General features: G+C 43.3%; 1 protein-coding gene and 2 long non-coding RNA genes across 6 annotated transcripts; 2 read left to right on the plus strand and 1 right to left on the minus strand.

Annotated features, from left to right (window-relative positions):
- Positions 1-1,717: 1,717 nt before the first annotated feature.
- Positions 1,718-11,065, minus strand: LOC123102401 (nucleobase-ascorbate transporter 3). Of its 4 annotated transcripts, none has more exons than XM_044523754.1 (15): positions 10,510-11,065; positions 9,608-9,831; positions 8,820-8,917; positions 8,531-8,707; positions 8,256-8,356; positions 8,092-8,167; positions 7,951-8,010; positions 7,635-7,831; positions 7,439-7,535; positions 7,269-7,355; positions 6,981-7,039; positions 2,822-2,913; positions 2,662-2,739; positions 2,417-2,577; positions 1,718-2,298 (listed from the first exon to the last, which is right to left on the minus strand). In XM_044523754.1, the coding sequence occupies exons 2-15, from the start codon at positions 9,771-9,773 to the stop codon at positions 2,071-2,073; spliced, it is 1,677 nt and encodes a 558-aa protein (XP_044379689.1). In that variant the 5' UTR covers positions 9,774-9,831; positions 10,510-11,065; the 3' UTR covers positions 1,718-2,070. The 4 variants fall into 4 exon arrangements, with proteins under 4 accessions (XP_044379689.1, XP_044379688.1, XP_044379690.1 ...); XM_044523753.1 differs by having other exon boundaries at positions 9,608-9,828; positions 10,510-11,064; XM_044523755.1 differs by lacking the exon at positions 10,510-11,065 and adding an exon at positions 10,132-10,404 and having other exon boundaries at positions 9,608-9,828.
- On the plus strand, positions 4,050-5,283 carry LOC123102402 (uncharacterized). Its single transcript, XR_006448938.1, has 5 exons — positions 4,050-4,442; positions 4,555-4,717; positions 4,831-4,942; positions 5,042-5,135; positions 5,259-5,283. It is a non-coding gene; the product is annotated as an uncharacterized lncRNA (long non-coding RNA).
- Positions 5,573-20,213, plus strand: LOC123102403 (uncharacterized). The gene is made up of 3 exons (XR_006448939.1): positions 5,573-5,662; positions 6,363-6,617; positions 16,576-20,213. It is a non-coding gene; the product is annotated as an uncharacterized lncRNA (long non-coding RNA).
- The last annotated feature ends 1,354 nt before the right edge of the window (positions 20,214-21,567 follow it).

Genomic DNA, 21,567 nt, shown 5'->3' on the forward strand with positions numbered 1-21,567 from the left:
CTCTCCCCCCCTAACCGACTAAGAAAGCCAGGAATCTAATAGAATGTTCATCTCTCTAGCAGCGTTTGGCCCGGCTGAGAACACAGACTGGCACGAGCTGCTAGAGTGCATCGCGCTCCATGAGCCGGATCTTGCGATTGGCGCTGACCGGGCCAGGTGGCGGCTAGAGCCATCTGGGCAATTCTCCATCAAATCTCTTTACCAGGCCATCTCTCCCTCTCTAGGGCCTAAGGCCCTCACCACCATCTAGGAGATTAGGCTCCCCTTGAAGATTAGGATTTTCTTATGGCAGTGGATTCGCGGCCGTCTCCCCTCTGGCGTGGAGGTCCTGAAGCGCAATGGCCCAGGAGATGGGCGATGCCCGCTCTGTGGGCCTGAAGAAGATTCGAACCATATCTTCTGCACCTGCATGTCCGCGCAGTTCCTATGGAGTTGTTTCCGCGAAATAATGGATGGAAGCTGGGACCACAACAACTTCCCCGCTCTTTTCGCCGAACTCCAGGCGTTAGCTCCCCCAATTCGCCACATCAGGTGGCTGGTCATTGGGGTGCTCACCTGGACGCTGTGGACTGTTAGGAATAAACTTGTGATTCAGCGCATTCCTCTGCGACGTGCTACTGGCGCTTTGTTCAAATGGTCGGGTTTCTTGCAGCTTTGCGGCCGCCTAGCCGTTCCCGGGAGAGAGACGCCATCACCTCCATCATCACCCAGCTTCGCTCGATGGCTCTCCAGATGGCTCCTCCGCTACCCCCTCCATCGCCGGAGCCGGATTAGTTCTCCTTCACCTAGCCGCCCCTGTTATGTATGTTGTGTGTGTTTTGTGCCGGTGTTGGGCTTGTTGTGCTATGCCCACAGCTGAACCTGGGTGTCGTGTGAGTGTTTGTTCGTCTGCCCTGCCTGCGGTGGCTTTGTGTGCGTGTATTTGTGTGGTTGGACCCTTGTTACTTTGTGCTCGGCGGTCGCTTTATTTATAAAACGGGGCGAAAGTCTTTTTCGATAATATCGTAGAAATGAAGGTGTAACCAGAAGGGGGGCGGCCACTCTTGTATAGACTACTAGATGATATCATAGCACTGCACCAGTGATGCGCTATGTGATCTCTTGCAATACATTATAGCACCTGTGCTCAAACATGATGATATGCTTACATCACAACTCTGCAAATGGGTATTAGAGTATGCACAGCACTGAGACTAGGTCTAGGAGCGTCGCATAAGGGTGTAACGGGACATTCACCATAACACAGGCACTATAGGCTGCTGTTCTTGAAAGGAAAACAGGCACTATAAGCTGCTGTTCTTGAAAGGAAAACAGGCGCTATAGGCTACAAAACAGTGCAACCCGGCTGCTCAAGCACTCCAGTTGACAGGAGGGCTCCGAGATTCAACTTCCCGGGCGGACGTAAAAGCATGCCCTGCAGTTTCAGCTGCCCCGACCATAGCAGCAAAGCGTTGCTTGCCACATGGAAGTGCTGTGAGCAAGGCAACACGAAAGCTCCATATTCCCAATGCCTCACAATCTCACGATAGCAAATGCAGGCCTTTGCCAAACGAAAACCGTGCTTCATTTTCCTGTCATCGGTCGTCTCTTCAGGCTGCTCTTTTATAGACCAAAAGATATCGACCATGTGAAACCTGCAAGTTCATCAGAGTACGCATACCTACCAGCCTTTGATTTTGAGCATCTTATGATAAAATGCAGAAGAAAATTAGGCCAGTTTACTTGCAAAGATTTCATAAACCAATGCACGCACTGAAGGTTCATCAACACATCGCTGCCTCAGTAACCGATAATTGAGGTACTATCATCCTTTTGCGTTCATTTTTCCCCAGAGACAGCATTACACCCGGACAATAAAACTCTACGTCAACCATGTAACCAACTCCTTGGCCCAAACGGCCAACAACAGCAACGACGGAAGTCCTAGCATCCTTGTACCATATATCCCACTAAGCTGAAACCTGTGACCGCACCAATCGCTACGGGCCACAGGGGGTAAAAGGCTAACAAGAACAAAGGGGATTTACATTGCACAGCAGCACAGGATAATTAGCAGCACCCCTTCTAGAATCAGAGAAACCGGTGCGGAACCAAGTCATGGACCCGGATCGGGTAGCTGTAGAACTCCTCGTTCCTGGGGTCCGAGTACCCTTTACGGCGGCGCAGAAATGGCATGAACCATGAGAGCCCTCGGTCGTTCTCGTTGGCACGGGGCTCCAGAGTGTTGTCCAGAAGCGACGCGACGATCAGCGCCACCGTTGGGCCGGAGGCAAAAACTGTGTTGATGATGTCATTGAACTGCGGCAACAAAGAACGTAGAGATGAATTTTAGAAATCAAAATTCACACACCAGGAACTCGAGGCTCAAACTGACATGATAACTAAACAATGATGAAAAGGGGGTTGCTTAACATACCCATCCTGCATTTGTTCGGGCAGGTCCGCGGCCAGCAGAAGCGGTGTACTCCGCGAAATATTGAGGGATCGAGATGCCAAGGAACAACGATAGTCCAATGATGTAGATGTTCCTCATGGAGTTTTTGTTTGCAAACTGGCTGAACGAGATTCCCACAGCAGCTGGTATCAGCAAAATACATTGGTTAGGCCAAATATAGTGAAAAAACACATATGCAACAGCACAGAAAGGAAGTTCTGGCTCACCTACGATACCAAACAAGATGCAGTAAATTGCCGCGAAGATTGGCAACGGGATTGATGCGAAGAACGCCCCAAACTTCCCTGCAAGAATGAAAGTTCTCAAATTTGAGCCAGAATTTACTTTTCTTTCCTTCAGTAACACAAGGTGGGAACAGAGAATTACCAAATATGGAGAAGAATATCATGAAGCCAGTTGATATCTGGATCACTCTCCTACTTCCAACTTTTGTTAATCCAAGTAGCCCGATGTTTTCGCTGCATTTATATAGGAAGATAAGTCTAGTGCGTGCAGTTGACAAGGCATAGCATAAGTAGTTCTAAAGGGAAACTTTGTCTTGAGAAACAATATACTGGGTTATATTCAGATGTGATGTAACTCCGCCTATGTCTTCTAGGCATAGCCGGTCCCAAGCCCGGGTAAAGGAGGAGGGTTGTGATAGGCTTGGCGAGCCAACGTAAAAACTAGCCAGTCCCATAGGTATGAAACCGATTTGAGCGAGAGTAGTACTAGGATGGGTGACCTCCTGGGAAGTCCTTGTGAAAGAGTTTCATATCTAAGGGTTGTGATAGGCTTGGCGAGCCAACGTAAAAACTAGCCAGTCTTTTGGGTATGAAACCCATTTGCGCGAGAGTAGTACTAGGATGGGTGACCTCCTGGGAAGTCCTCGTGAAAGGGTTTCATATCTAGCCTACCCCAACTTGTTTGGGATCAAAGGCTTCGTAAGTAAGTATATTCAGATGTGATGTGCTAAAGGATCATCAGTGTAGTATTTCTAAGTTCTAACTAGAAATCCCCGGCCTAATATATGGACGCCTGTTGCAATATTACAGTGCGTGCATGAACCACCATCAGATTGCACTGCTGCTTTTTTTTTAAACGTTGGATTGCACCATAGTTATGAAGTCATTGACCAGATGAAGACTAGTTCCATTTATCCCTAAAAAATGATTAGTTGCATTTAGCTTCCCAGTCATTGAGGGCTGCCAACTGGAGCCTGCAGCTGGGCGCAAATGGTAAGTCAAGCAGCCTAAATTTCAGGTTCACAAACTGGGCAAAACTCTTTGCACAACAAGGTGGGCAGTTTTGGCAACTTGGCACCACCGTGGAGTGAGAGACTACGGTGACAGGAGAAGCACGTGTGAACAGCATCGGCATCGCGAAGGAAATGCTAGAAGCACAAGACAGCAGTCGAGGCGAAACATTCTACCCTGACTTCCTTGCCGTTGCTGATTCAGTTGGCTGTCGGCCTGCTTTGCCGGCCCAACTAGCCCAGATGGTCGGCTCGGAAGGTGGGGCTATTACGTTTTCGCTCCGCTCCTTATAAAGCCACCACACACAAAGAGAAATTAGGTTTTCACTCCCCTCCTCCTTGAGCCGCCGCACCCAACTCATCCCTTCCCGTAGAACTTCTGCAACGGAGAACCGCAAACCATCGCCACCAGCGGCCTAACCCGGCGACGATGTCCTAGGGAAGAACTCACTACCTCTTACTGGTAAGGCACCCTTGTCGCCAGTCCAAGAAGCAGATCTAGGCGGGGATGGTGTTGGCGTGCTGTGATGGCTGACTCCACCTCCTTGAGCCGCCGCACCCAACTCATCCCTTCCCGTAGAACTTCTCCAACGGAGAACCGCAAACCATCGCCACCAGTGGCCTAACCTGGCAGCGACGTCCTAGGGAAGAACTCACTACCTCTTACCGGTAAGGCACCCTTGTCGCCAGTCCAAGAAGCAGATCTAGGTGGGGATGGCGATGGCGTGCTGTGATGGCTGACTCCACCTCCCGGTTAGTCTCTCGTCTCCTCTATTTTACTACTCTAGATCTCGATCTAGCTCTTTGTTTTGCCACTCCTTCCTCTACCTCCTCCAATCGACTATGTCCCGTTGCTTTGTTCTAGATCGGAAGAACTCGCTATCGGTAAAGGCTCTGTCACCCACCCAGGAAGCAAATCTAGGCGGGGATGGCGATGGCGGGTTGTGACTCAGTCTTGTCGGCAGTCCAAGAAGCAGATCTAGGCGGGGATGGCGATGGCGTACTGTGATGGCTGACTCCACCTCCTGGTTAGTCTCTCGTCTCCTCTATTTTACTACTCTAGATTTCAATCTAGCTCTTTGTTTTGCCACTCCTTCCTCTACCTTCCTCCAATTGACTATGTCGTGTTGCTTTGTTCTAGATCGGAAGAACTCGCTATCGGTAAAGGCTCTGTACCCGCCTAGGAAGCAGATCTAGGCGGGGATAGCGATGTCGGGTTGTGACTCAGTCGTGTTGCTTTGTTCTAGATCAGGGTATCTGTTTTACAACTGATCTCGATCTAGTTGTTTTCTTTGTTTTGCTAATCCTTCCTCTGATCGATTTTGCCTTATTGCTTTGTTCTCGATCGGAAGAACTCGCTACCAGTAAAGCACCTTTGTGGCCCACCCAAGAAGCAGATCTAGGCGGGGATGGCGATGGCGTGCTGAGGGTTGAATCCAGCTCCCAGTTAGTTTCCCATCTCCTCTATTTTACTACTCAAGTGTCTAGACTAGATCTCAACCTAGTTGTTCTCTCTTTTTTTGGCTACTCCTTCCTCTAATCTGACTCAGTCTTGGTGCTTTGTTCTAGATCAAGGTATCGGCTATTCTTCCTCTAATCGACTCGGGTCTTATTGCTTTGATCTAGATCAAGGTATCTATTTTACTACTCTAGATCTCGATCTAGCTGTTACCTTTTATTTGCTACTCCTTCCTCTAATCGACTCGGTCTTGTTGCTTTGTTCTAGATCAAGGTATCGGCTATTACTCCTCTAATTGACTCGGTCTTATTGCTATGTTCTAGATAAAGGTATCTGTTTACTACTCTAGATCTCGATCTAGTTGTTCTCTTTGATTTGCTAATCCTTTCTCTAATTGATTTGGTCTTATTGCTTTATCCAGATCAGAAGAACTCGCTACCGGTAAAGCACCTTTGTGGCCCACCCAAGAATCAGATCTAGGATGGCGTGCTGTGATGGCTGAATCCACCTCCCGGTTAGTTTCCCATCTCCTTTCTCTGTTTTACTATAGATCTGATCTAGCTATTCTCTGCTACTCCCTCCGTAAATAAATATAAGAGCATTTAGATCACTACTTTAGTGATCTAAACACTCTTATAATTCTTTACAGAGGGAGTACTATTCTACTCGTCACCTCCTCCTGCTGCTACCTAGGATAGAAGAGGAAGAATAACCAATACCTTGATCTAGAACAAAGCAACAAGATCGAGTCGATTAGAGGAATGTTTAGGAAGGAGTAGCAAAATAAAGAGAACAGCTAGATGAAGATCTAGAATAGTAAACTAGGTACCAATAAGACCGCGTTGATTAGACGAAGAATAACAAATACCTTGATCTAGGAGAAAGAAACAAGACCGAGTTGATTGGAGGAGGGTAGAGGCAGTTCCTCAGTCTGCTCTGCCTCCGTCACCATCATGGGGAGGATGATCAATTGGGTGTGCTTATCAGGACTTCAGGCAGATAACAAGGAGCAATCAAGAAAGAGTGGGTGTGTCTGGTGTTCCTAAGGTGCTAAGTGCCATTGTCCCAAGCTCTTCTGAGCTTGGCATACAACAACCAGAGCTCGTGATTAGAACTTTTGCTTTTAACTCTTGTAAAGTTCAAATCTTAGATTCCAAAGTTGATTTTCAAGGAAGGTGGAACTTTTGGATTTGAAGTCTTGGCACATTTTGTAGGTGAGCTGGAATTGGTCCTACTAGCCAGATGGCAACTAAGGCTTCCGATAAAGAACGTGCTCCTCCTTGCTAGATCCCCCACCTTTGTCATGTCTGTCCTTCTCCACCACCAGATCCATCGAGGTCCGGGCAACATTAAGCACCTCCTCCTTGGATCAGATAATTCAAGTCATCGTCATCACTCGCTCTGGTAGCGAAAGAGTTGGGAGTGGCAGGCGCCATGGATGGAGGCTCTGGTGCTATTGGCCTAGACAGGTATGCCATTTCCACTCTTTTTTCTTGCTTGCATCCTCTTCCTTTCTTCATTGTGTGAGGTTATCACCAGACTAGCACCTAAACAGTAGATGGAAGTATATTTCCTACACGAACAGCCTCGAGATTACGTGATAAGTTCTGATGGCATGAAAAAAGCTGTTTTTAAGGCAAATACGGTTGCTAATAATAAGTCAACAACCAGCCCCAAGATAAACTTGGCTACAATGTTGGATCATCATACCTACAATGCAGCAATACATTTCAGTTTCATTTACGCGTGAGACTATTCTATAATAGTAAAACCCTACACGTGACTGTGCCACACGAGGGGGCGCGCGGGGGGGGGAGGAGTTGTTCCCTTACACTGATACAGATGAACCGGCTGGAGCACCACACAGTCCTGCCAGGAATATCCCAATGCCCTGCACGTAGACACTTTAATAGCAGCCCAGAAGAATCCGCACAAGAGTCAAAGAAAGTATGGCACAATCAATCATCACATCACATAGGAAGTATTTGAAACTATTTGTGCTCTAGCATATACATCCAGTTAAAGCATTTGTAAGGAGAAGGAAAGCATTCAAATTCTAGTATTCATGGATAACCATATTTCACTAGCCCTTATAAGACAACTTCTGAAATGACAGTCACCTGTAAACCAATACTTCGAGTAAGAACATGAGCTGGGGGTGGTGTTGCACCGGCTAGACGTGCAGTTGCAAAGTGTGCACCGGTTGACTACACAAGATAGCACAATTAGGTTCCAGCAGAAAGAATGCACGAAAGAAGATAGAACAAAGGGAAATCCAATTAGTCTTAACCTCAAAAGATGAAACAAGCACAGCACCCATCATTCCAAATGAATGACCTGCAGTGAAGATTGGTGGACCCCAATGGAAGGGGTATGAAATTTTGATCCTGAAAGTGCAGGCATGCAAAGAGTGGATTAAAAATGGCTGCTTCAAACATTTGCGATTCGTAAAGTTAGTTCATAAGAAATATCCTCAAGAACCATACCATGGTGCAGATGATATAAGGAAAGACTTGTCAGTGCGGCAGTGCTGTTGTGTCTTGAGCGAAACATGGTTGTATGCACCAGCAGCAGTAAGGATAGCTGCAAAGGCCCACACGATGCCGATACAAAGAAGCAACGAATACCTCTCAAACAAGAAGGTTGTGCGCTCATGGATATGTCTGAAGTAAAGTGGCGCATACTGCATAGAGCAAATTGAACAGTTGGTTCCTAGCCAGCTTCACAAATCATAGCATAACTAAAATGGAAATTAATCGATATTTCGATCAGAAAATACAAAAAGGAGATTTAAGTTGTTACCTGTTGCACAACAATCGCAAGAATTAGCATTGGCAACCCAATCTCAACACATTTTCCAACCTACCATGGAGAATAAACATTATATGTTTCCATTCTTTCTTTCTCAATGTTAAGTCCTCTGCTAAAATATAGAAATCATACCTGAGGAAAGCCAATTTGAAATAGTCCAAGACCAACGACACAAACAACAGGAGTCATTATTACAGGACTGAATTTCCTGCGAAATAAAATTACATGAATATTAATAGCTTCAAAAGAAAATAATACTATATTAAGTCTAAGAACTAGTACTACAGGATGCATACTTGGCAAATGCCCCCCATGCTCTGCTGTATCCAAGAATCATGTTGAGGATTGAAGCAACAATTAGAGCCCCTTGAGTTGCTCTCATTGTGTGAACGAATCTCTGCAGATGCCTCAATAGTTAGAAGTGTAAATATTACCATGTGAAAGATAATTTATCAATGAATCCTCGAAAGAACTATCATTCCAAATAACATTTGCCAAAACGCAACAAGGAGCATGGTTAAACATTACAGATAAAAGAGTGTTATGACTGAGCAAATTAGCACCACTCTACCTCATGATTACTTTCAAAGTCGTTTGTGTTAAACTGTCTGGCTATTGACAGCACTGGGACAACAAATGCGAAGGAGGCATTCATAACTGTTGGAAGCCGTGTCCCAACGAGTGTTTGGAGCAGAGTATTAATGCCACTCACAAACAGGAATGCTTGAATAACACGAGCCTTCTCACCCTATCAATAAGAACAACAAAAGCAGCAGGGAATCAACACTAAATCTTCAAAAGGAAATTACATTGATGCAGAACAAAATGCTATGAATAGCAAAGCAAATTGATATACTCACAGGACCACCACCCATTGCAGGAACAATAATTGACACAAGCATGACAGTAGAGCCCAACATCACTAGGTAGTGGAGGAATGCAAGCCCTGCTACCTGAACTGTAGATGATGGTACAATAGAACAGGGTAAGTGCAAGTTTTACATATATCCTAATCATATCCAAACAAGGAAACCAATTCCAGGCTTCCAGCAGTACTGTTCATACCTAAATATATGCAAAGGAGAAGTATAAAAGACTACAGGAGATATGCAGACAAAGACTTTTCTTAAAGATTAGGCATCAATAGACTTTTCTTTTCTATACTTCAAAGTGGCAGATCACAACAATTCCTCTTTTTGTTCCATGAAAAAAACATTGCCTCTTATAGCAGCACCTGATAGAAGTGTTGCTAGCTGTCTAAATGAACATCCCAGATTCAGATCAAGAATAGTAGGTACAGCCCTTTACAGATCAACAAAGTATGCAATAACAAAGGCTATAATTCTACATGAACAGGAGATTCAAGAAAATCAATACATCAGTGAAGTCGATTATATGTGGGGACTTTACAAAACAGAGCATTATTGAACGCAACCAAACCGAAATCTGAGATAGGCCTTGAACAAAAGAATGACCAAGAACCATCTGCAAACCAAAATTAAAGATGCCTAAATCTGTAGATAGTAGTACTAGAGATCAGACTGCTACTTCGTCCTGTATGCACACAATCGAACTGTACATGCGGAAGCAAAAGAAAGTAAAAGCGGGCAGAGGAGTTAAGAGGGGAGCCAGGATTGGATTTCCGTACCCCAGGAAGGATTGGAGTGGACGCAGTAGTTGAGTTGGTTGAACTGCTCGTAGGGCTGGTGCATGGCGCCGGCGCCAACCGGAGCGTTCATCATGGGCTGCATCCCCATGGGCGGTGGCACGCCCACCGGCGGCGGCACCCCGGGCTGGTGGTTCATCTCGCCCATTGGATCAACACCAACTCAAGCAAGAACACTCTCTCGCCTTGGACCAGACCAGAAACTGCTGCACAGGAAGGAGAAAACAATCAGGAGACGCTCTTGGGTCTTCACACCTTTGTCCCCCTTTTATGCGCGCAGTCGGGGGGCTTCGCATTGATTGCACAAAATTTTTAGCAGTGCATAAAACGAAATTTGGGGCATTTAATCAGTAGAGTAAACCAGCGCCAAGAAATGGCTGGTGGGAGTAACTACACTCCAAAGATTGCAGCTCTCGCCTCTCACAAGGGGATGAAAAAACGGCCACTTTGCCAGCAGAGAAGAGAACACAGACACTCCAGCCTTGCTGCTGCTGCTTGTATCTTACCCTAGCTCACAAGAATTGACCACGACTCCTTGGCCATGGGCGACTCACTCACAAGCAAAGATGCAAATCTTGAGAGGGAAAAAAGACCAAGACCTGTGTAGTAGTACTAGTATTATCCTACGGTTGGGAGGAAAGTGACAGGCAGAGAGAAAGAGAAACATCAACAAGATATGGCCGATGAGAGCCTCACTTGGGTGATTCCTGCAAGTTTGTCCCAAGAAGAATCTCCAAAGAAAACGCAGCGAAAAGGTTGCGAGAATTAGAAAAGGCAAAAAAGGCCTCACATCAGCACATTAAAATAAGGGGCAGAAGCGAATCAAACCAAATTAATACTCTGCACACGAAAAGCAGCAGGGGGGGAAGAAAGAACTCACTCACCGAATTCAGAGGCTGGATTCTCTCCCAACCCACCTCCCGGAAAGAAAGTAAGAAAGCGCCGGAAAATCTCCCCGGGGAGCGCAGAGAAAGGCCAAAAATTATGAGCTCCAAAAGCCTCCAGCCTTTATTATTTCTTTTCCGTTTCTTCTCCTCCTTATCTCCTTTCTATGGCCGCCCTCCCGAGAGCAGCGCCAGCGGCAGCAGCGGCAACAGGACAAACGCGGGATTTTGTAATCTTGCGGGCAGCAGCAGCAGAGGAAAAGGGATCGCGAGCTCGAAGGCCTCGCCTTCACTGCTGGTCTCGCTTCGCGAGCACCCCGCTAATCGCACTGGCGGTAATCAGCGGAGGCGAGAGGGCGGAGAAGCTCGCTCGCGCGCCGCTAATGGAGGAGGCCGAACAGTGGTGGCTGATGGGGCTTGGAGCCTTTGGCTGGATCTAGGTAGCTGGGGCGCATTAGAAAAATGCTTGTTTTTCGAAAGTTGTATTGAATGCAACAGATTCCGAGGATGGGGAGGGGGGTGGTGCCGCAGCATTAAAATTGGATTGACGCGGGCGAGAGGTTCTTCTGCGCCGCTCGCTCGCTCGCTGCTTCCCCGAGTGGTGCTAGCGACTGTAGGTCCCATCACATTTGGCGGATGGGACAGCGATCTTCTACCAGGATTTTTCATCAGTCCGGATTTCTACCGTGTTGCTGCGTTCCTGGATAGCCCACCTGCGAAAATCAGATTGCGCTACAGGGCGCCTCCTCCCGGGACTCTTCGTGTAGTCCGATCTGCCCGGACGGCGCGCACCCGAATAGATGACCTCATGGGTCCATGACAAGTGGACCGCGGGTGCCGCGCGGCCTGGGGTCACCGCATGTGATGGTTTCGGTTACGCGCGCATGCGCCCTCTCATGGGAAAAAAAAATTATGATGTCATAAACATCAGCTTCTTATTAGACCTTTCATATCCATCTGAAAACAAATATACATTGAATTATTACTAGGGCGTACAATTCTACGACGATTTTGTCATTTTTTCATGTACTGAAAGCAAGAGTGTCACACTCGATGACATTGGTAGAGAAGACCAACAATAAGGAGCTCTTGACAAAACAGCGTCAGAAATTTCAGGTACAGAACACGGCTTCAGATGTTGCGCGGTTTAGTTTCACTACTCAAGGTGGGCGCAAAAAATTTGGGACATAATATAAAATATGTCCATGGTCCTTAGAGTGGTGAAATTAAACTGAGCACCATCTGAACTCTTGTTCTCTAGCTGAAGCTTCTGATGTTGTTTCGCCAGGAGCTCCTCGTTGTTGGTTTTGACTACTAGTGTCATCGAGTCTAGCACTCTGATGTTTAGTACAAAAAAAGTGACAAAATCGGTGTTAGATTTTATGCCTCAATCATAATCCAACGTATATTGTTTTCATATGGATGTCAAAATATCTCATAAGATCCTGGTGTTCACGACGTCACGAATTCTTTTTCCTGTGCTCCTTCTCAATCTTCTACCAGGATTTCGGTAGGAATTTCAACGGTATTGCTGCATTCCTGGTACTACTACTAGAAAACAATACAAATAACTTGACTAGTACACTAGTTATGGTTGGATGAATCTTACACAATGTCTACCGAGCAGGATTTTTTTTATTTGTTGTTTTTACTAACAAGGCATTTCTAGTTGAAAGGAAAAAAGCCATGTTTGAAAGACAAAAAAAGTTCATAATCTTGTAGATGTTGAACTGTTTCATCTGAAATTCCTGTAAATATCAATAGCAGTTTCATGTTCATTTGAAAAGCCTATACGACTATATGAGACACAACAATTTTGAAGGTTTTCAAATGCTCGAAATACGAAATATTGCCATATTAGAATATGAACTAGGCCTTGCTAGCTACTCGTTGGCTTGGTGGGGCTTCCAATTTTTTCCAATGTTCAACAAATCAAATTCTTTTGTCAAAACATTATGCATTATTCATTGCTTCATAGAAATCGATAACCAAAACACTACCATGTTGTTTTAAATCTGTAGAAAACAGATAACTTGACCACCAGTTATGACAAGATGATGCTAGTAGAAAGCATGGGGCCAATTCACATGTGTTTTTATGCATAATATGATCCTAGATGAGCTAGGAAATGATTAAAAAATCCTATAGTTTCCATGCATAATATGGTGTTACTTTGAATCTTACAGGTGTTTCACAGGAAACAGTTCAATGTCTAACGAACTGAAAGTTTTTTTTTCCTGACCATGGCATTTCTAGTCAATAGGAATACGCTATGTGTTGGAAGACAAACTTCTTTCCAGCATCTAGTAGATGTTGAACTGTTTCCTCTGACATTCCTGTAAATTTCATGAGTAGTTTTGTATTCCTTTGAAAAACCTATACGAGACTTCGTAGTTTTCAAAGGATCAAAATATGAAATGCTACCATATTATGAACTAGGTCATGCTACTTACCTATCGGTTGTGTGGGGCTTCCATTTTTTAATGATTAGTGAATCAAAATATTTTATCACAACTGTATAATTCATGCATTCTTCTTTATCGATGACCAATATATGACACAACCATAGTGGCATGTGATACTTGCTAGTCATTATGGGCCTCATTTGAGACCGAGAGTCATTCTTCAACTTCCATTACAAAATATAGTCAGTCTCTATATAACATTGCACAAGGGAGAATACAGGTGATACCTCCAGCTGGATGCTCTCATGCTACCAAATCAAAAAGTTCAAACTTAAATGATTCAAAAAATTCCAAGAAAGTTTGTGAATATTTACAACACATGTATCTACGAATGCTAAAAAATTCAGATCCTAATTCAAAGTACACATAGAGAGGCAAATTCAACATGAATAGTGTCAATAAAGACAAAAACATGAATAGTGTAAAAACTACACTATTCACATCTCGATTTATCTTTTTGTTTCTCAATGCGTATATCGAACTTGGATCTGAATTCTTTAGCGGTCATAGACACATGTGTTGTGAACATTCATGTTTTTTTAAAAAAATTGAATAAAGTTCAAATTTTCAAATCCGTATCATGGGAGCATCAAAGTGGTGGCATCACCTGATATTTCCCTCCTGCACAACTCACTCTAAAAGGACCTAAGTGGAACACTGAAGGAGTTTTAGTTTTCAGGAATATTCATATAATATATGGATGTACTAGCAAAAAAATGTGATGTCTTAAACTAGCAGGATGACCCTCGCATTTGCATGGCTAGAATTTTTTTTTGTTTTCTGCTACATTTTTGTTTCCATGTATGCATTATATTATCTTTGAAACATTGTCCATTGTTGTCACAATTTACAGATTTTCCCAAACACAAGTTTTTTAAGATATAGTTTTCCTCGGCATTGGAAATGTTTATAGTTCAATAAACACCTTGGGGAAATATTGTTGGAATTTGGTGGGAAAATCAATTTATATGTGTCACACTGATGCTAATGATATTCATATGTGATAGTTGAACACTAAACGAATTGTCTTTCCATGAATAGTTTTAATCAATTTGTTCAATAATACTTAAAGCTAAACATCGGTGACATGTATTTAATTCTTTTGCAATCTTCATACATTTGTATCATGATGATGATGATGATGATCTTCCTCATTAGCACACTCTTTTATCACGCTTGTCACACAAGTAGAACGATATGTGTGCTCTGTTGTGTGATAAATGTGATAAAAGGGTCTATTGATGAGGCAGGTGATCACATCATCATCATCACGAGATAGATTTATGAAGAGAACATAATATTTAAATACTTGCCATCAATGCTTGGACTTATATTGTTGGTACAGCAACAACCATTCACTAGGGTTGCCTCGAGTATCGTGATTGGAGTTGAGTGTCTTGCGGATATCGCTGAACACCAAATGTCAATTGGGGTGTGTATGTCGGTCTTTACTCCTACAAAGTATGTTGGAGTATCCCGCCTCCTGGGAGCCTTTGCGGGTGACGAAGCCCTCTACGGCGTTCGTTTAGTGCTTGTGTGCCGCAGGCACCTCCCTGGGCTCTTCGTGCCGCCCAATCTAATCGGATGGTGAGCACCCAGACGGATGGCTTTAGGGGTCCATGATGGGTGGACCGCGGGTGCGACCGGCGCCAGCATCATGTGCTGGTTTTGGTAGCGCATGTCGGTGCCCTATCGCTAGGAAAAAGAATCTGTGGCATCGTAAACACCGAAATTTTATCAGATCTTTTGGCATCCATCTGAAAACAATGTACATTGGATTATTACTGGGCCATAAAACTTGACACCAGTTTTTGTCAGTTTTTTGTACTGAACGCTAGACTGCTAGACTTGATGATACTGGTTGTCAAGACCAACAATGAAGAGTTCGTGGCAAAGCAACACTAGAAGCTTCAACTAGAGAACAAGGCTTCAGATGGTGCTCAGTTTAATTTCACTACTCAAGGTGGACGCAATTTTTTTGGACAAAATATAAAATATGTATGATGATCTAGATTTATTTGATCTTTTCAAAATATTTCATTGAAAGTACTTCATTCGGTCGAGTAAGATGTATACCCAATAAGTGTATCTCATTTTGTCTCTCATACAAAGCATATGTTTTATTACTTGTATTTGATATTTGTATTATCTAGAACCTTGGAAGATTCAAACAAACTTATCAATAATTATGATGTTAACTTGCATTTGATGTTTAAGAAACATCAAATGCAAGTTACCATCATAATTATTGATAGCTTTGTTTGAATCTTGCAAGGTTCTAGATAATACAAACATCAAATAAAAGTAACAAAACATACGGTTTGTATGAGACACAAAATGAGATACACTAATTCGATATATATCTCACTGGACCAAACGAAGTATTTTCAACGGAATATTTTAGAAAGATCAATTGAATCAAGATCACGGACATATTTTATGTTATGCCCCCACAAAATTGCGTCCACCTTGAGTAGAAATTAAACTGACCACCATTTGAAGCCTTCTTCTCTAGCTGAAGCTTCTGGCGTTGTTTTGCCAAGAACTCCTCATTGTTGGTCTTGACGACCGGTGTCATCGAGCCTAGCATTCTTGCGTTCAATACAAATAAAGTGACAAAATTGATGTCTGATTTTATGCCCCAAAAGTATTCAACATATATTGTTTTCAGATGGATGTCAAAAGATCTGATAAGATCCCGATGTTTACGACCCCATAGACTATTTTTCGTGCGGTGTGCATCGCTCGCGCCATCCGACCATATGTGTATGCATGGCTCGGCGAGGAGGCCATCCACGCCGTTAGTTTCAAGCTGGCCTCCTGCGACTGGCTCCCTAGGGCTCTCTATGTCATTCGATCTGCCCGGACGGCGCCCATCGGGCGACCTGTCTCGGGGTCCTTGATGGGTGGACTGTGGGAGCGGCCGAGGCGACCATCATGTGGTGATTTGGGTCGTGCCCTTGTGCGCCACCCCACGTGGTGCTCCGCACGCGAGGGGGAGGCCGGCTCACCCTGTCAGCATCTGCGGGTGATAACGCATGCAGCGAGCTATTTCAGACGTGCGAGCCGGGTAGGCACGTGTGCCCATGCCAGATTGTGCATGCATGCACGACATCTCGTGATAGATAGTTTTTCAGTTGATGGGCATCACATGGTAGATCGTTGCTGGGTACGCTGCCTAGAAGCCCCGATGGTCTTTCGTTCGCGTGTGTCGGGTCACCCGCCGGGTGTGCCTGCACGGTCGGGCATGTGATGCATACGCCTATACGTCCGGGCGGCAGGTGGGACACCCTGTTGCACTTTCATTCGTGTGTGTCATCTGCTCCAGTGCGCCGGTTGCGCCCGTGTGTTGGGTCGCCCATGTCCGGGTATCTTATTTGTGTTGTGTCGGTTTGGCCCGTTGTATTATGCATTGATAGATTTGTGGGAGTGTGGGTATTTTCATACATGGGGTGTGCGTTCTTACTCTCTCTCTCTCTCTCTCTCTCTCTCTCTCTCTCTCTCTCTCTCTCTCTCTCTCTCTCTCTCTCTCTCTCTCCTTTCCACTTGCACAGTTCTCTTTGAGTTGCAGCTAGGGTTTATTCCAATTTTCTTGGTGTAGGGGCTTTGTTTGCCATCGACGTCTACCGATGTGCCGTCCGTTTGACGTTTCAAGCATTGTTCACCGTCGGAGTCCGCCGACGTGTTGTTCTTTCATCGTTCCTACCAAGGTTCATGTTCGCATGCTTATTTTTCTTCATGTTAGCCGTTCTCATCTAATCACATATCACCAGAACTTTTCCTTTTTGCGGTGTCTGTACTTGTTTCTGTTACTTGGCTATTGTTCGAGGTAAGTTCTTTCCTACGATGCTCCTGCTGCCTTCTCTTTCTTTCTGCAGGGTTTGTTATGTCTGGTTTGCTTTCTGCCTCTTCTCGTCACTTGTCATCTTTTTTCTTTCCTTGTCTTGGTTTTAGGTCCTTTTAGCAGTTGGTGTTTGTCCATTGTGCATCTTCTTGTTTCGGCGTTCTTATGTACTTTTGTTTTGGTTGGGTGTTGGCTATTTGCATGTATTTCTTCTTGTTCTTGTTGTTCATGTTTTTGACAAGCTCGTTCTATATGCACTGTGCCGGGGTTATTGTTTAGTGCCCTTTTTTGCATTGCTTGTTCTTTGCATGAACGGATGGTATTAAATAACTTTCAAGTTTGTGGTCAAGGCCCCTGCCTTCTCAGAATCTTCATTCAAGAGTGATTGAAGAGGTTTTGAAGAAATTATCCAGGCCGAGGAATACCAAACACGACTTCGTAAACGCCATCATGGCTCTTTTTGGATGGCACGACAAGCCGACAGAGGATTTAGGGCACGCAAGTGCGGGGGCATGCACTTTGTGGGCCGTTGATCTGCGCCAAGATTCGCACATATGTTTGTGTATATACTCTTTTTGTGTTGTATAACACTTCATATATGTCTCTAATGTTATGTATAAACCATATCTCTGTTTTTCCGTGAGCCAGATAACTGTTCGTGTGGGGTATATACGGTAAGTCAATCTGCACATATACAAGTCCCAATGAGAGCGATCCATTCAGAGTACAGATAGCTAACTCTTCTTCCTCTGTTCTTCTTCGTTGCTATCTCTCTCTTTCTAGTTCACTCTCATCTTACAGGAAATAGAAAGTAAAATTGGTTATTACCTGAATCTGCTGAAATAGATACGCCGTTGATCTGCGCCAAGATTCGTACATATGTTTGTGTATATACTCTTTTTGTGTTGTATAACACTTCATATATGTCTCTAATGTTATGTATAAACCATATCTCTGTTTTTCCGTGAGCCAGATAACTGTTCGTGTGGGGTATATACGGTAAGTCAATCTGCACATATACAAGTCCCAATGAGAGCGATCCATTCAGAGTACAGATAGCTAGCTCTTCTTCCTCTATTCTTCTTCGTTGCTATCTCTCTCTTTCTAGTTCACTCTCATCTTACAAGAAATAGAAAGTAAAATTGGTTATTACCTGAATCTTTTGAAATAGATACAAATTATCAGCAATACAAGTGGAGTTCTATCGGAAAGTTGGTCTTAAAGGTTAGTTATATTTGCATATTTCTTCTTGATAACTTTTTGTTGTTGTACCACAGTTGAAATCTATAATATTTCATCGAATGTCCTCGTTGTTTTTGTGTTTTGCAAACTGATGATCCAATTCGTTTGTTTGGTTTCTTCAATCGATGTATTGGATACATTAACTATGTTTTCTCTCAAATACTATCATTTTAAAAACTTCGATGGAAATAGTACGGTTAGCAGCGATACAATGTATATATGAAATTTTTTTGGGTTCAGTTATTGAGGATGAAACTTAATCTATTTAACTTTTATTTATTATATTTGTTTTACTGCATGAGTCCTAAAATATATTGACTGTATTAACTTGAAATCCTACATAATTGTGTTTGCTGAGACATGCTACGATTCCGATTGTTACATGGGGCATATTATGGTTGCATATGCTGTGATGTATGTAATGTACATAACAAAGCATGTTCTTAAGTTACAGGGAACAAAACGTAATCGATTCAAGTTCTAGTTAGTTGATTTTTTCACTTCATTACCACTAAAACATGTTTCGTGTATGTGACATGCTACAGTTAGTAGCGCTATGTTTATATATGTAAGAATTTTGGATTAAGTTACATTCGTCATACTTAATTTTGTTGTCTTAAGTTAAAAGTTCACATGGATGAAACTTAATATATTAAGCTTGCGATTTAATAATCTGTTTTAGTGCATAAAAAATAGAATATTGCGATTTAATAATCTATATCAGTGCATACCAAGTAGAATATGATGCTCTTGCTATCAAGTTATTAGGTTAGAAACTTAATCGATTCGAGTAATACAAGTGTGTAAGCATCATTATATCACGTGTGAAACATTGAAAGTTATTGTTATGCCCATCTGTTGTACTTCAGTGAGGTAATAAACATAAAGATTTATTTATGTATTGTAAGCAACGTATTAAATAGTAATAATTAACTTAGTAATTATTCTAAAAACTATCAGTGATGTTAGTGTTAATAAGCTATGTCAGTTGTGTTTAAGACAACTTACTAAGTGAATTCATGTTTTCATCTTACATTTTATTAGGTTGTTCAAAGGACATGTCATCTGGATACAGTGATGTTGGGAAAAGAGAAATTTCTGTTGCAGCAACCAAATATCCGAATTGTGTTTTAAAGTCTAAATTTCTATCCCACCACGTCCTTCAATTGATGTTCAAATAGCATCCGAGGTAAAAAGTATTTATCAACATAACTTATATGCAGTCTTCGGCAATGATGTTATTGACAAGTTTTTTCGTATCAGATGAATTATCTATATGGAACTAACTAGAAAATGAAAATATAGTGCATGCTAATATATTCCAAAAATTCTGATCATAATGCTAATCCAGTACTTATGTTCAACATATCAGAAGATAAATAAATTATTATTTTGAAGTGTTGTCAGAGTTATAATGATTAACTATTTTGTTATTTAACATTGCTTCTATACTCACTAAACATCGTAGTACAAGTAGTTGACCAGTACTTCTATTGTAGTTCATAAAGTAGTGAATAAGTATGTGCTTCATACTTCAGTCATGTCAAGTCGTATTGAAGATAATCGGGAGAAATTTGCGTTACATACATGAAGTAAATTGTCATCAGAAAGGGACTGAAAGTAATGGACAACACACCATCGATTTTGGACATTTTATCAATATTCAAGTTATATGAAAAGAAGTTAAATGTGTTCTATTTCAATCAAATATTTTAAATGTTTCCTCATGGTTGGATCTGCCATCAGAAAAATTGTTCCGGTTTCTTGAGGAACTGATATTAAAGACAAGTAAAGAACAACTTGACAGGTATGAATAGCTAAAGGTACTCTTGTATCTTTTTATGGGAAATATTTTCAGACTAACATTTACTATTTAAATTTGTTTTAGTGCATGGATAAAAGATTATATTCCCGCTATATAAATATCACTGGAAGAAGTATTGCAGAGCAACTGATTAGCAGACAATGTATGGATCACGAGGTTTATAATATATGTGTTCAAAGGCTTAATCAGTTGGATGATGAGCATCCAAAACATGGTGATTTATGACAAAGTAGGATATTTCCTAAACCAGAGTTTGTTGTAAGCATCTTTTCTGCATTCTTATTTTATATAACAAGATAACTGTTGGAAATATGCCCTAGAGGCAATAATAAAAGCATTATTATTATATTTCCTTGTTCATGATAATTGTCTTTATTCATGCTATAATTGTGTTATCCGGAAATCGTAATACATGTGTGAATAATAGACACCAACATGTCCCTAGTAAGCCTCTAGTTGACTAGCTCGTTGATCAACAGATAGTCATGGTTTCCTGACTATGGACATTGGATGTCATTGATAACGAGATCACATCATTAGGAGAATGATGTGATGGACAAGACCCAATCCTAAACATAGCATAAGATCGTATAGTTCGTTTGCTAGAGTTTTTCCAATGTCAAGTATCCTTTCCTTAGACCATGAGATCGTGTAACTCCCGGATACCGTAGGAGTGCTTTGGGTGTACCAAACGTCACAACGTAACTAGGTGACTATAAAGGTATACTACGGGTATCTCCGAAAGTGTCTGTTGGGTTGACACGGATCAAGACTGGGATTTGTCACTCCGTGTGACGGAGAGGTATCACTGGGCCCACTCGGTAATGCATCATCATTATGAGCTCAAAGTGACCAAGTGTCTGGTCACGGGATCATGCATTACGGTACGAGTAAAGTGACTTGCCGGTAACGAGATTGAACAAGGTATTGGGATACCGACGATCGAATCTCGGGCAAGTAGCATACCGATTGACAAAGGGAATTGTATACGGGGTTGCTTGAATCCTCGACATCGTGGTTCATCCGATGAGATCATCGAGGAGCATGTGGGAGCCAACATGGGTATCTAGATCCCGCTGTTGGTTATTGACCGGAGAGCGATCTCGGTCATGTCTACATGTCTCCTGAACCCGTAGGGTCTACACACTTAAGGTTCGGTGATGCTAGGGTTGTAGGGATATGTATATGCAGTAACCCGAATGTTGTTCGGAGTCCCGGATGAGATCCCGGACGTCACGAGGAGTTCCGAAATGGTCCAGAGGTAAAGAATTATATATAGGAAGTGCTATTTCGGCCATCGGGACAAGTTTTGGGGTCACCGGTATTGTACCGGGACCACCGGAAGGGTCCCGAGGGTCCACCGGGTGGGGCCACCTATCCCGGAGGGCCCCATGGGCTGAAGTGCGAAGGGATCCAGCCCAAAGTGGGCTGGGGCGCCACTTCCCCTAGGGCCCATGCGCCTAGGGTGGGGAAACCCTAAAGGGGGGGCGCCCCCTTGCTTGGGGGGCAAGCCCCCCACCCCTTGGCCGCCGCCCCCCTAGGAGATTGCATCTCCTAGGGCCGGCGCCCCCCCTAGGATCCCCTATATATAGTGGGGGGGATGGAGGACCTCTTACCTTTGCCTTTGGTGCCTCCCTCTCCCTCTCCAACACATCCTCCTCCTCCATAGAGCTTGGCGAAGC

This window comes from Triticum aestivum, chromosome 5A (assembly GCF_018294505.1).
Source record: "Triticum aestivum cultivar Chinese Spring chromosome 5A, IWGSC CS RefSeq v2.1, whole genome shotgun sequence".
NCBI classification, from domain to species: domain Eukaryota; kingdom Viridiplantae; phylum Streptophyta; class Magnoliopsida; order Poales; family Poaceae; genus Triticum; species Triticum aestivum.